Here is a 12,902-nt window from a genome sequence, read left to right as displayed (position 1 = left end):
TTATCTATAAATAATTCCAGTTGTTTGTTTATTTTTTTTCAAGAGGAGACATTTATGGTGGGTCGGACTTGTGCCAGACTCTGATGTATATACATATATTACTGCCTGGGATCCTTAAATAATCCTATTTCTGATTAAGGTACCAAAACTTGAGCAGGAGGAGAAATGAACATTTATTGATCTTCCACTCAATAACTGTGCCAGGCATATAAGTGGTTTTGGCTAATTTCACAAGACCTCATAAGGATGGTGGTAGTTTTCTCATTTTTAAGATGAGGAACTGAGATTCAGAGATTTTAGGTAACTTGCCCAAAATCACAGAGCTAGAAAGCAAGGGACAAAGGTATGAAGGCAGGTTTACTACTTCTTAATGCTTCCCTTGGAATGATTTCATATTTTCCATGTACTTAACAGTATAATGCTCTCCCATACATGTTACATTTTAATATCTTTTAAGCAAAGGAGGAAAATGAAAATATACCCATTCACCAAAATAAAAGTTCTTATATAGTTTTACACAAGAGCTATTTTCTTCACCATTTGGACTTCTGAACACATTTAGCCCACCTTTATTTCACATACAAAAGAGGAAGGAGCATAAAAAAGTTGGACTGACCTGTGAGAAACTTATTAACCCAGAATTCCAAAGTAGACTTCTGAGTTGGCTGTAAATGGTGTCTTTGCATCAAATGCTTTAGGTTTAGGTACTTGAACCCCACCAGAAAGTGAATCTTAGGATGTCTGAACAAGAATTTGTTTGGCTCTGCCCATTGCTGATAAGGGTAAATGAACACTTAGTTAAACAAGATGCTTTCAACCAGAACCATGGTGCCTACACGCACCGTGGTCATTGTCACTAAATTTAATTTCACACTTGAGTTTGGTAAATTACCTCCTTAAGCAAGGTCTATTGCATGATTGCATGATTTGGTAAAGCAGTAGAGTAGTTAATTTCATGGTATTTATATACATTGTGTGTGTGTGTGTGTGTGTATGTGTGTGTATGTAGACTCACACATATGTACTTATATACAAATATATCTTTTTGTGCATACATATACACACATATTTTCTTATAAGCATATGTATAACATCACTCTTAAATAAATTATAATTTACATATGTGATTATAAATTACTCTTGGGTGTATATATTATATGCAGTAGAGGCCTTCTTATCTGACCAACGAGAATGAGCATTTGTTGGGTTTACCTAAAATGTTGCTTAGAGTATATACTATTTTGTCATTTTACTTTTGCTTAACCCATAAATATATATTAAAATATCAAACTTTTGGTAGAAGACAGAGATCTTTTCCTTGAACTTAAGTGTGCTAATGGGAGATTCAATCGTCTTTCTTACACAAACCTCACTAATAATGCATCGTAAGTGGTCTCCACTTTTTGCTTCTTACTCTTGGAAAGAAAATAATTAAAGATATTAAAATATTTGTGTGGTAGTTGGAGTGCAGAATCATTCCAGATTTTATGATTTTCATGTAAATCATAATAATAATTCCCACAGTTCCTCAGTGTTTTCCAGTAGCACCCATCTAGAACTAATTTGACAGGCTTTCTTTTAGTGATGCACCTTGATTGAGTCTTTTTATAGAAACAACATTTTTACTCATATGTTATTAGTTTACATAATACTTTATTCTCTTACATAATTTTAGTCACCAGTAGAATGGCATTAACTGGTTTGAGAAAATACATGACTGTGGCTTATGGCAAGAAGTTCACTGAAAGGAATCTATTAACTGGGAGTGTTCAGAATGTTGTATTAGACAGTTACTTTGTTTTGGAAAAGATTAAGAAAGCTTCTGTGGTATATACCGAAACCCAGCTTTCTGTTAAAGAAAACCTTTTTATTCTTCTCTGATTATAATAAAGGTTACTATAAAAATATCAATGATGTTAATTGGCAGGAAAATTATTCATAGTTTTAAGGTGAAAAAATATCCATAGCATTGTTTTATATGGATATTTTTATACACCTGTGATCATTTTGTGTGTGTGTGTGTGTGTGTGTGTGTGTGTGTGTGTGTATTTACATCCTGATTTTTCAGTTAACATTTTAATAAGGAATTTTTGTATCACCACGGACCTTTACTATCAGGTTTTTAGACTGTTTTATAGTTTGAGTAGGTACATCAAAATTTACTTAATCTTACCCCTACTGTTATACATTTAGGTTGTTTCAGTCTTACCATTTTGAAATAACACTGTAGTGGAAATCTTTGCTTTTAATTTTTATCTTATTTTCTCAAAATAAATTCCTACTAGTTATTAATACTGCTACCTTGGGGCTTCATGATATAGTATATTGCCACATTGTTTTCTGAAAAAGGTGTTTCCATTTATAGTCCTGTTAGCACTCTATGGATATACTTGCTTTATTTCATGCTTGATAGCATTGGGTGTCTTCATATTTAAATGTTTTGCTCATTTATGAGCATGAACATATCATTTAAATTGTATTTCTTCTACTAGTGAGATTATATTGTTTAAAAATGGGCTTTTTGTTTTCTTTATGCCAGAAGTTTTAGTATTTCTCTTATTGGTGGATAACTAATTTTAAAGAATTTAGTTATAATTTTGATAGGTTAATAGTGTATACTATTTATTGAAAGGCAAGTAGAGATTTATGGAAAATACTTTCTTTAATACTTGGAATCTTTAAAAAAATATATAGTGGGTTCATTTCTGTCAGTGAACCAGAATTAATCTCACTAGTTTAAATTCCTTTTTCTTGGTGATTTGAAAGATTATTGGTTACAATGAAAATCAATTTAACAACATTTTTTTTAAAGATTTTTATTGGGGAATTGGGAGGATGGGAACAGCGCTGGGGAATTGGGAAAGGGGAACAGACAAGTTGCTGTCCTTTTGTTCTTCAGTCTAGTTGTGCAGGACGTTGCTTCACTGGCCCAAGTTGGCACCATCATTGCACTCTTCCCGGACGAGCTACATCAGTCGCTGGCTTCTGGACAGCCGCTCTCGGTGGCTGCTGGCTGCTAACGCTGGCTGCTGGCTATACATGGTAGCCCATGGCAACCCTCTGCAGCAGGGGCTGCAGCCTACGCCATCGCCTGCGACTCACGGCAGCCCAGCTCGAGGTTGAGCTGTTGTTCAGCATCTTAGCTGTGGAGGGCAGTGTCACTGGCCCTCATATGTGGGATCCGAACTGGGGCCCTCTGGCGTCCCAAGTCAGTTCTTAACCATCGCGCCACTCGGCCGGCCCCTTTAACAACATATTTTTAATACCTGCTCTATGCTTGCAATATGATAGGTCTTGGTGAATGGATGTACAGCAAGTATCAGACATAGAGAGTTATAATCCATTTAAGCATGGAGCATAGTAATACTTGGGCCATAGTAGGTGCTAAATAAATGTTCTTGTGTTTGAGATGTGGGTTGATAGGCTGTTGGGAGAAAAGAACACATTGTATAAGAAGCATGAAGGGAAAATATTATTTATTATTCATAATCCTTTGCTGCTTCCTCAGAAAGGTGGACACAGAAGTGGTTTTTAGTTTGTTAAGCATACTGGTTGTAAGTATGAAGATGCAAATTAGAGAAAACTAGGTAGGGCCAAGTTTTATTACATAAGAGAAGGAACTCAGAGCTATAGGAAAATGAGAAGGAACTTGGAGGATGCTAAAGGCAGCTGGAAGGGCTATTTGGAGCTTACCTGGAGGGTGATGTATGGAGAAGGAGACTGGTGGAAGAGAGGGATTTCATTTTTGATAGAGATACTGTGGGTTTGAAATGTGTGATGTGTATGATCTCTCTCTTCTCTAAAAAAAATCTAGAGTAAAATTTGTTGCCTAGTAGTGTTTGGAGGATGTGACCAACACTGATTATGCCTCAAAAGAACCACCAAAGGGAGTGAAGAAGTTATCAGAGGGAACCCTGTGTAACATGGCTTTAAGTTAAATACAATGACTGCATAGAAGATTGAAAAGCGTTGTAAAGGCAGGTCAGGACTGAAAGAAACGTTAAGACAACACCATTATGCAGTGAATGGCTGAGGTGATCCCTGAAAAGGTTTGGAGGAAATTGAGCTCTCCACAGGCTAAACTGACTTGGAGGGCCTTAAGGAAGAAAAATACGTGTATCAGATTTTGAAATGTCCAGGTGGAAAGGGGAGAAGGTATTGATGGAGCAGAAGCAAGCAGGCAGCAAATCAAAGACATGTTTAGGTGAGAAGGACTTTGGCATGGGCAGTGAAATCAGCATGGGGCTGTACAAGATAAGACACATATTTTCCTTCATCTTTTAATTACTAAGACTCTTTTCTATACCCTTAATCTTTTCTAGGTCTCAGATTCCTGAATTTTAAAATCCTATTTATAATTCCTATATGAAATGACTGTCTGACTCAAAGGATGAAATTATAGGTTGAAACATAGAATTGCCAGTATTCAACCATTTTTGACATACAAAAATGGCAATTTCATGTGGTTTAACATGAACTAATATACTTTCTAAGCAGCAACGCTTCAAATAAAAGTAATTTATTATGCTTTTTTAAAAAACAGAAAGTGTAGTTTAGTGAAGTGGTGCAGAACCTTGGCGCTGATATTGGACAAGCCCAAGTTCAAATTCTGGATCTACCCCTATCTAGCTGTCTGGCTTTTGGTCAATTTAAGTAACTTCTATAAGAAAGAAACTTCTGCATCAAAGAAAGGTAATAACTGTACCTGCCTCTCTTTTAATCACTGTGAGGATTAAGTGAGATAAAACATGGAAAAGGTTTAGTCTAGTACCAGCATATATCTGTTCAATAAAAATTAGCTATTTAATTACTAACTATATGTTAACTTCATCTACTGCAGTCATTGTACCTTGCTTCTCATCTTTTCAACTTGTGATTATCTTTACCTCTTCCCTTTCGTTGGCCTTAATGTTATCTCCTCTTTGGCACTCTCATGTATGAAGTTATGCATTCTTCTTGTGGCAAAATCTCCCTCATTCCCCATGAAATTGAACATATATTGCTTTTGGTGTGGGATTTACAAAATCAAGATGGAAAACCTCCTCTTTGATATTTTCTCAACAGCTGCATCTCCTATTACTACAAATAGGAGAATAGGCACATCACTAATAGGCACTTAACGTGTATATTATCTCTTTGACTCTCTGTCTATTTAATTGTTGAGGGAAAAGCTGTATGTTGATTCTGGTTCTTTGGTGAACCCTGGGTTCAAAGCAGGTCTGTTTGACTGGAGATTATGTCTCTTTCCTGAAGCCTGAATTTTAAAGATAGTAGTCGACATCTGTTATGTTAATTAGTTTTCATTTCACTTGCCAAAATGTCATTGATTGGTATTGGCTGCCAGGAGCATTGTGTTAAGAAGGATTCAAAGGCCAAATCTGTGCTCAGTAGGATTGTCTGATCAATTAGTGATGTCTGCCATAGGTGCAGCATGGGGTGGATAGGATAGAAACAGCATTAGGGGTGGTGACCTGTTGACCCTTGGTCTATATGCTTAATCTGTTTGGTGGTGTCAGAGGAATTGTGTCAAGCTGTTGCCCAAGCCTTTCTGGTGTCTGTTTTTCTTTGCTCTCACAAATTTTAGTGACATTTTTCGAACATTTATGTGGAAACGTAAAGAGTCAACAAAATTCTAAGACCTCCAGAATAATCCCTCTGTCCCATCTGCATAGTCTTTGAGGAACAGGAGGAAAGAGATAGGAAGTTTGCTTTATTAGGTATCGCCAGCTGGTCTGACTTTGTGATTGTCCTGAACTAGCTCTTTTTGGCTGATAAAAAAAACACTTCTCTTTTACAGGTGTAAAAACTAATTTGATTTCAAAATAGCTGTTAGTAAAGCAAGATGAGAGAAAAGAGAATGCTCTTTTGGCAGAAGGCATTGAAGTCTATTGCATATGGAGATTTTCAGAGCTCTAGAATTTTTCGTTTCTGAAACTGGAATGGCAAAGCAATGTCAGCACAGCAAGATGATGGTTTTAACCATAAGACATGAAGGAATTTGGTTAAGGACCAAGGTGACTTATCCCCAAATCTCATGTATATGTATATGTATATGTATGTCTACATATATATTTACATGTGTATGTAAATTTTTGTTATTACTCTAAAAGTAATATAACTATTTTATAACTAGTTAGGGAAATGAGAAGAACAAAATAATCAACAATCTCATCACCATAACACACTAAATCTTAGCAATTTTTTCCTCAATTGATATATATATATATATATATATATATATATATATATATATATATATATATATATATATATCTTTTCCCCCACATTTCCTCATGATTTTGAGGACAGTGAATGTGTGGTTTGGTGTCTTTTATTTTTCACTTAATGTTTTCCCTCAGTTTAAATCGGTAATCAAAGTGCACATCAATGGACTTGTGCTTTAAAAAAAACAAAGCAAATGAAAAAAAAACTTACTAATCAATCAATTTGTAACATCTTTTACTTTGATGTGGAGATATATATATATATATATAATTTGGTCTTCCCATTTAAAAATTCATTGTACAGCATGGAATATTGACAAACAGCATAAATTTGCTGTGCTCTTTTGTTATGTACTTCTTTTGTATGTGACTTATCTTTGGGGAAATACACCAAAGCAAAATACGAGCTGTAACTGGTAGTTTTAAAAGGAAAAACATAGTGTCAGAGAACTGCAAAGTGATTTTGACAAGTCATATAATCCATTCCTGTTCCTGAAGAATTCAAGGAAGGGAGACCCAACAAATACTCTTTATAACCTATTGCGATGTTTGGCAACTCTTACTGTCAGAGAGTTCTTCCGTATTTCAAACACATCCCTTATTTTCTGTTTTTAATCTCATTCTTCTTGACCCAAAATCTGGAAAGATAACTCCTTTGTTCCTCAGTTTTCTTTTCTGAAAATGGTACTATCGAGTTTCTTTTAAGTCACGGATAGCAATGCAGTTTCCTTTCCCACATGAACTTAGGGTGGGGGTGGGGCTTAGTGGTAAACACCTGGACAGCCAGGTGCCCCTCACTCCCACCCTGCTCCCCTCTCCTGCCCCAGCTCTGTGGGAAAGGGCACCAGGGCCCATTGATAATATCTTCATCTTCCATGAATGAGAGTTGGGGAATTAGTCATATGTCATAGGAATGTTCTGAAGCTTTTCTGCAAGGCCAGTTTGTTCCCCCAGTAATCAGGGGTGGTATAGGAAATACTTAAAAAGCAATAAAGGCAAGCACACTCTCAGCCAGAGCAAGATGAGGGAGGCCCCTCTGTGTGAACTGTGAACACTTTGGTTATGGGCTCTTGTGGAGCGCCAGGAAGTCCTGGGGATGGTGGGGGTGGGTGGAGGGCACTGGAGGAGCTTTTATGCAGGAAACATTCTAACTGGTGCCCCCCTAACACCCACTCCATGTTTTTGAGGCCAAAAACATGGGAGTAGGACAAGTCACACACCTCTCTTTGCCCAGCCTTTCTCTTGTGGTGAGTTTCTAAGCAAGTTAGAAACCCATCGTCTTGTTGTTTTTCCTTAAGAACTATCTGAGTTGGCATGCGACATCAGAAAACTCCCACCGTCAAAGAAAGTGCAAAGCAAGTTACAGATGTAGCCGTAGATTCTGGAAAATGTTACCAACTTTTTTTTTTTTTTTTGAAAAGAAGATCCTGCTGAAGCTGTTGGGTAGATAGTGGAGCACAAAAAAAGAGCGGAGGAGTCACCATTTACCAGAGTCATTCAATTAAACAAAGAAACCCCAAAGAGAGCCTCTCCAAGAAAATCGTTTCATAACACACAATGAAACACGAAACAAAACAAAACTTGTCTCTGACTTTTTTTTTTTAATAAAAGGGCTGTTTAAAAAGATGACTGTAGAGTGTGTACCACTTCTCCCAGATTTGCTGTGTAGAAGTGCATAAGTGTGAGTGATGGAGAGGTACTTGTTTATTATAGAGCACATTTCAATGCAGTAATCATAAATATTGCTAAGGTTGTGCTCTGTTGAAATATGACCTACATACTCTTGATTGTTTGTGTTACGTGATTTGTCTGACACCCATTACATTCTGGGTAATAGCAGCCATTTGTTGCTCTGCACAGCAGGCTCTTTTGACAAAAGAAAATAGGCAGCAATAAAAAAGCTATAGTCTGAATTACATTCCGCACAGTGCTGCACTGCTGAGAGTTTGTGCAAGTGTGTTAACAATACTCTGAACTGCCTCTTGTCAGCCTTCAGCCTGTAATGGCCGTCTGTCCTCACATAAATCTGTCAAAACCTGCTAAGTTCAAGAGAGAGCACGGAATATACCTTGTACTGTCAACACCAAAATGTACACATTCCCCAGAAAAATCAACACACAGGAAATAATCCGGAGGTTATGGGAGGCATTAGCACTGTTGGTTCAGGCTTGTGGGATGAAATCGAGAGTCCGGCGATTAGTGGGAAGATGGGCAAAGGTAGCCGCGTTAAGGAATTGGTATTGACTGTCATCCTACTGCAGGGGAAAAAAATCCGGGTAGGAGAGATGGGGTTAGAGAAATCCAATTAGTTCAGGAGCAGCAAGGAGTTCCCTGTCCCATGAGTAGCACTAAAAAAATTCGACACTATGTTAAAAGGAAAAAAAATGCTTTTTACACTGTTGTCTTGCTTTGGGTCTCAACTATCTCTGGAAATAGATTTTCAATTAGGCACCGGTAGTTCAAAGTCTTGTGATTCTTGAGATTTCTCAGTCTTGGCTCGGAGGTATTCACTGATTAAAGACGTTTCAGTAAACAGTAAAAAATTTAGGGAGTTATCTGAATTATTTTCCCCTACCCACCTACTCACTAATCCGAAAATAACTTCCATCCACTAAGCAAGTCTTCTTTATTTGTTTGAACAAGTAGAGCCAACGGAAATTTACAGCCCTAATATTTTCACTCCCGGTGTGTATTTGGTTATCTCAGAGAGTTTCTGTACATTTTAAGTATATGTGCATGAAAACATACTTACTTCAAATGTGAAAGAATTGTTTCTATATTAAAAAGAACTGTGAAGTCCTTGGCGCTGCATCCCTGTGACCCCTGCATGAGCTGTGGTGTCGAGCACACAGACACTCGTTTCGATGGCCACAGACCATCCACTACGTGAAGGGGGTGAAATACTTCGTTTTTAAATCAAAGAAGCTACAATTGGGGTGTCGCCAGTCCCAGGAGCAACTTGAGAATCAGTTATTTAAGTGATAATGAGCTTAGGTACTAGGACAAGGGTTTCAAATGTTCAAGACTAAAAAGAATTTCTATATTTAAAATCTCTAGATAGCTGAGCTATTTTTAGAACGAGTCTCTCTTTAATAGTGGCCTAATTTGGTGTTTCTGAAGTTTAGGGTTTCTTTTCATAAGTCTAGAATGTCAGTCAAAATACACATACCTGAGTAAAAGCCGGCGTGCCACATAGGCAGTGTTGGATGGTGGCTCTCCGTATGTGGTCTGTGAACCATCTCGTTAAAAATGTGGAACCAGCTTCCCAAGTGGTTCTTGGGCCACTGAAATGTGAGATCCACCACAGAAGGAAGAGCTAGAAAAATAAAAATAAAAAATGAGTAAAAAGTGTTGTAAAAATAAGCCCAAGAGACATTTCACAAAGCGCTTATAATCTATTTGGAGAGACAAGATATAATTCACATTCAAAAAAGACAAGCAAAAATATACAGCCATATCTGATAAGTAGCAAGTGAGTGACCCTGGCAGTACACTATTGGAAAAGTAAAAATTACCTTAATTTGGGGCGTCATGAAAATATTTATGGAGTTGGATTTTAGGATGTCGAATGCTACTTTCTCCAATTCAACGGCTATGTCATTTGGAAAGATTTGACTGTTATTTACTCAGCAAAGAGGGATAAGTCATCATTACTTCTTGGAGCAGCTTAGCTCCCTATGAGAAATATTTGAGACCTTGTCATTTCTTTGCTGGGCCTTGGTATCTTTGAATTTGTTGTAATGGTCATCGAAGGTAGCAGAATGTATGAATGGGCAGTGCAAAAGGTGAAGAACAAGGGGGACAAAAATAAGAAAGAGAGACGAAAAGAGTGACTGTATAGGAATTTCTAAGATTGAGTAAAAGATGTGTTTGCCCATGAAAGAGGGAAAAGGAGGGTGTGCCTCAGGGACAGGATGCTCCACTCAATAGTACGTTAGCTCCCTGCTATCTCTAAGCAAGGAGGAGGAGGCATACAGTAGGCTGCTAATAAACGGAGACTCTTTTGAGACCCAGATGTGTCCCTTCTCTTTGTGTTTGCTTTTCCTGTCTTTCTGAGCTTTCCTGGGATGGATTTCCAAAGCCAAACCACTATGCACTTTGTCCTTTTTTCCCTCATTAAGAGAGAATTAGCTATCCATAATAAAAATTGCCAAATATTGGCATAAAATATTTCATTTTGCGGAGAATATCAGTTTCTTCCCTTTCTTTATTGTAAAGTGAGAGAGACAGGCATCACCTTCCTGTTGACATGAAAATTTCATGTGACTTTCTGTGACCTACTTGGTTCTTTCTATATAAATATATATATATACATTTTTTTTTCCCGGCAAGGTAGGATTTCTCTGCCTTTCCTTGAGATATGCCGTTGCCTTAAGTCTAACCCCAGGGTTTTTTTTGCCGAATAGCATTCACCCATCCTCCTAAATAGAAAGTGTGTTGTAAACTAAAATGTCCCCTTGTAAGCATACAGCCGTTTGAACTCCAGCCTTCCCTTCTTCAAAGTTCTTTGGACTCTAAAGCCATGTCACAATTATTCTTCCTCAGTGTAAAGGGATGCGTAGCACTTACTCAGGGGTGAGACTTAATAGAGGCAACTACACTTCACAGATGCTGCCACAATGACTTCTGGTGGAATTTTCTGCCCTTCTGTACAAAAGCACACAAGGCAATGGCTGATGGATTTTTTCCCCCTTCCTCCTTTTTTAAAAAATACTTTTAATTAGTTAGTTGCTGAAGCTTGGATCCGTTTCAATCCTTCAGCCTCGTAACCTGCTCTAATGTTGTGCTCTAAATAAAATGGTCCCCTGGCACTGCAATATTTCGTGTTACTGTTCACTTAGGTTTCTGTTGCAGAACCATATTTTAGACAGAATGTATTAGTTATGCTTACAAGAATGTATTATACCTACATTAGCCATGGTTTACTAAGTTAATGAACTGTGGAGACAAAGAATCATTGCCATCAAGTTGTAGAGTTGTCTTGTTCCCTGCATTTGTGTGTCATATTTTACTGAACTTACTTTGAAGTTGCCTGAGTCATTCCCACCCTGCCCCACATTTGCTGTCATCCGATGTACGGTTTTAATTTTTTCTTTTTTCATTACCTAACTTTGGCTCCACGGGTAGATTTCCTTGATTGGACCAAAAACCTTGAGCCACTTGCCCCCTCGGCAGAGCTCTTTGCAGACAAATGCCTCCAAAGCAATTCTATGATTCCCCTGAGTCCTCCCGTGTTAATTTTCCATAACGTAGACAATATGATGCCCTTGAAAATGTGAGCGTTGGTAATGCCCGGGGCTGTGGAGGCCAGTAGGGATGTGTTAATGTTTTCTGGGAAGCAGATTCTGTTAGCATTGGTGTTTGAAATACAAAATATCATGACTCTCACTGCTGCCTGGTGTTGTAGAGCCATCTTTTCTTGGTGACAGAAGCTTAGGGGGAGAGAGTCACGTTTTCAGGTCTTGTCATTAATTTAGTTTCCTTTTTTTTTTCTTTTACTCAGTTTTAACCATTGTCTGAAATCTTGGAAAAGTTAGGAAAACGCATCCTAGCATTTAAGAACATTATCTGTGTCTCTCTCTCTCCCCGTGTTTTTTTTTTTTTCTTCTTCTTCTTCTTTTGTCTTAGGCCTAACTCCACCCACAACTCCTCCTCATAAAGCCAACCAAGACAACCCTTTCAGGGCTTCTCCAAAGCTGAAGTCCTCTTGCAAGACTGTGGTACCTCCGCCATCAAAGAAGCCCCGGTACAGCGAGTCTCCTGGTACCCAAGGCACTAACTCCACCAAGAAAGGGCCTGAGCAGTCTGAGTTGTATGCACAGCTCAGCAAGACCTCAGTGCTCCCCGGTGGACACGAGGAAAGGAAGGCCAAGCGGCCCAGTCTACGGCTCTTTGGTGACCATGACTACTGTCAGTCAATCAATTCCAAAACGGAAATACTCATTAATATATCACAGGAGCTTCAAGACTCTAGACAACTAGAATATAAAGATGCTTCCTCCAGTTGGCAGGGGCAGATTTGCTCTTCCACAGATTCAGACAAGTGCTACATGAGAGAGACTTCGGAGGCGAGCAAGCAGGTCTCTCCTTGCAGCACCAGAAAACAGCTCCAGGACCAGGAAATCCGAGCCGAGCTCAACAAGCACTTCGGTCATCCCAGTCAAGCTGTTTTTGATGACAAAGTAGACAAGACCAGTAAACTGAGGGACAGTGATTTCAGTAATGAACAGTTCTCCAAACTACCTATGTTTATAAATTCAGGACTAGCCATGGATGGCCTGTTTGATGACAGCGAAGATGAAAGTGATAAACTGAACTACCCTTGGGATGGCACACAATCCTATTCATTGTTCGATGTGTCGCCTTCCTGCTCCTCTTTTAACTCTCCATGTAGAGATTCCGTGTCACCACCCAAATCCTTATTTTCTCAAAGACCCCAAAGGATGCGCTCTCGTTCAAGGTCGTTCTCTCGACACAGGTCGTGTTCCCGATCACCATATTCCAGGTCAAGATCAAGGTCCCCAGGCAGTAGATCCTCTTCGAGGTAAACCTTGTCAAAACCTACCCAAAGCATAAGGCATTCCCAGGAAGTTTAAAAAAAAAAAAAGAGCATTCAAATCCCACAGGCAGCCTAGCCCCTCACCAGTGCATTCCTGGTAACTCAGAACTAATGAGATT

General features: G+C 38.5%; 1 protein-coding gene across 6 annotated transcripts in view; it reads left to right on the top strand.

Annotated features, from left to right (window-relative positions):
* PPARGC1A (PPARG coactivator 1 alpha) overlaps positions 1-12,902 on the top strand; it is a 643,335-nt gene that overhangs the window by 609,600 nt on the left and 20,833 nt on the right. For all 6 annotated transcript variants that reach the window (XM_019642416.1, XM_019642415.1, XM_019642414.1 and 3 more), the window contains one exon: positions 11,853-12,768. In XM_019642416.1, coding sequence (XP_019497961.1) covers positions 11,853-12,768 — 916 coding nt within the window. The remainder of the gene's footprint in view (positions 1-11,852; positions 12,769-12,902) is intronic.

Source organism: Hipposideros armiger, unplaced genomic scaffold (assembly GCF_001890085.2).
Source record: "Hipposideros armiger isolate ML-2016 unplaced genomic scaffold, ASM189008v1 scaffold_68, whole genome shotgun sequence".
Lineage (NCBI taxonomy): Eukaryota > Metazoa > Chordata > Mammalia > Chiroptera > Hipposideridae > Hipposideros > Hipposideros armiger.
This window is presented reverse-complemented; position numbering and strand designations above follow the sequence as displayed.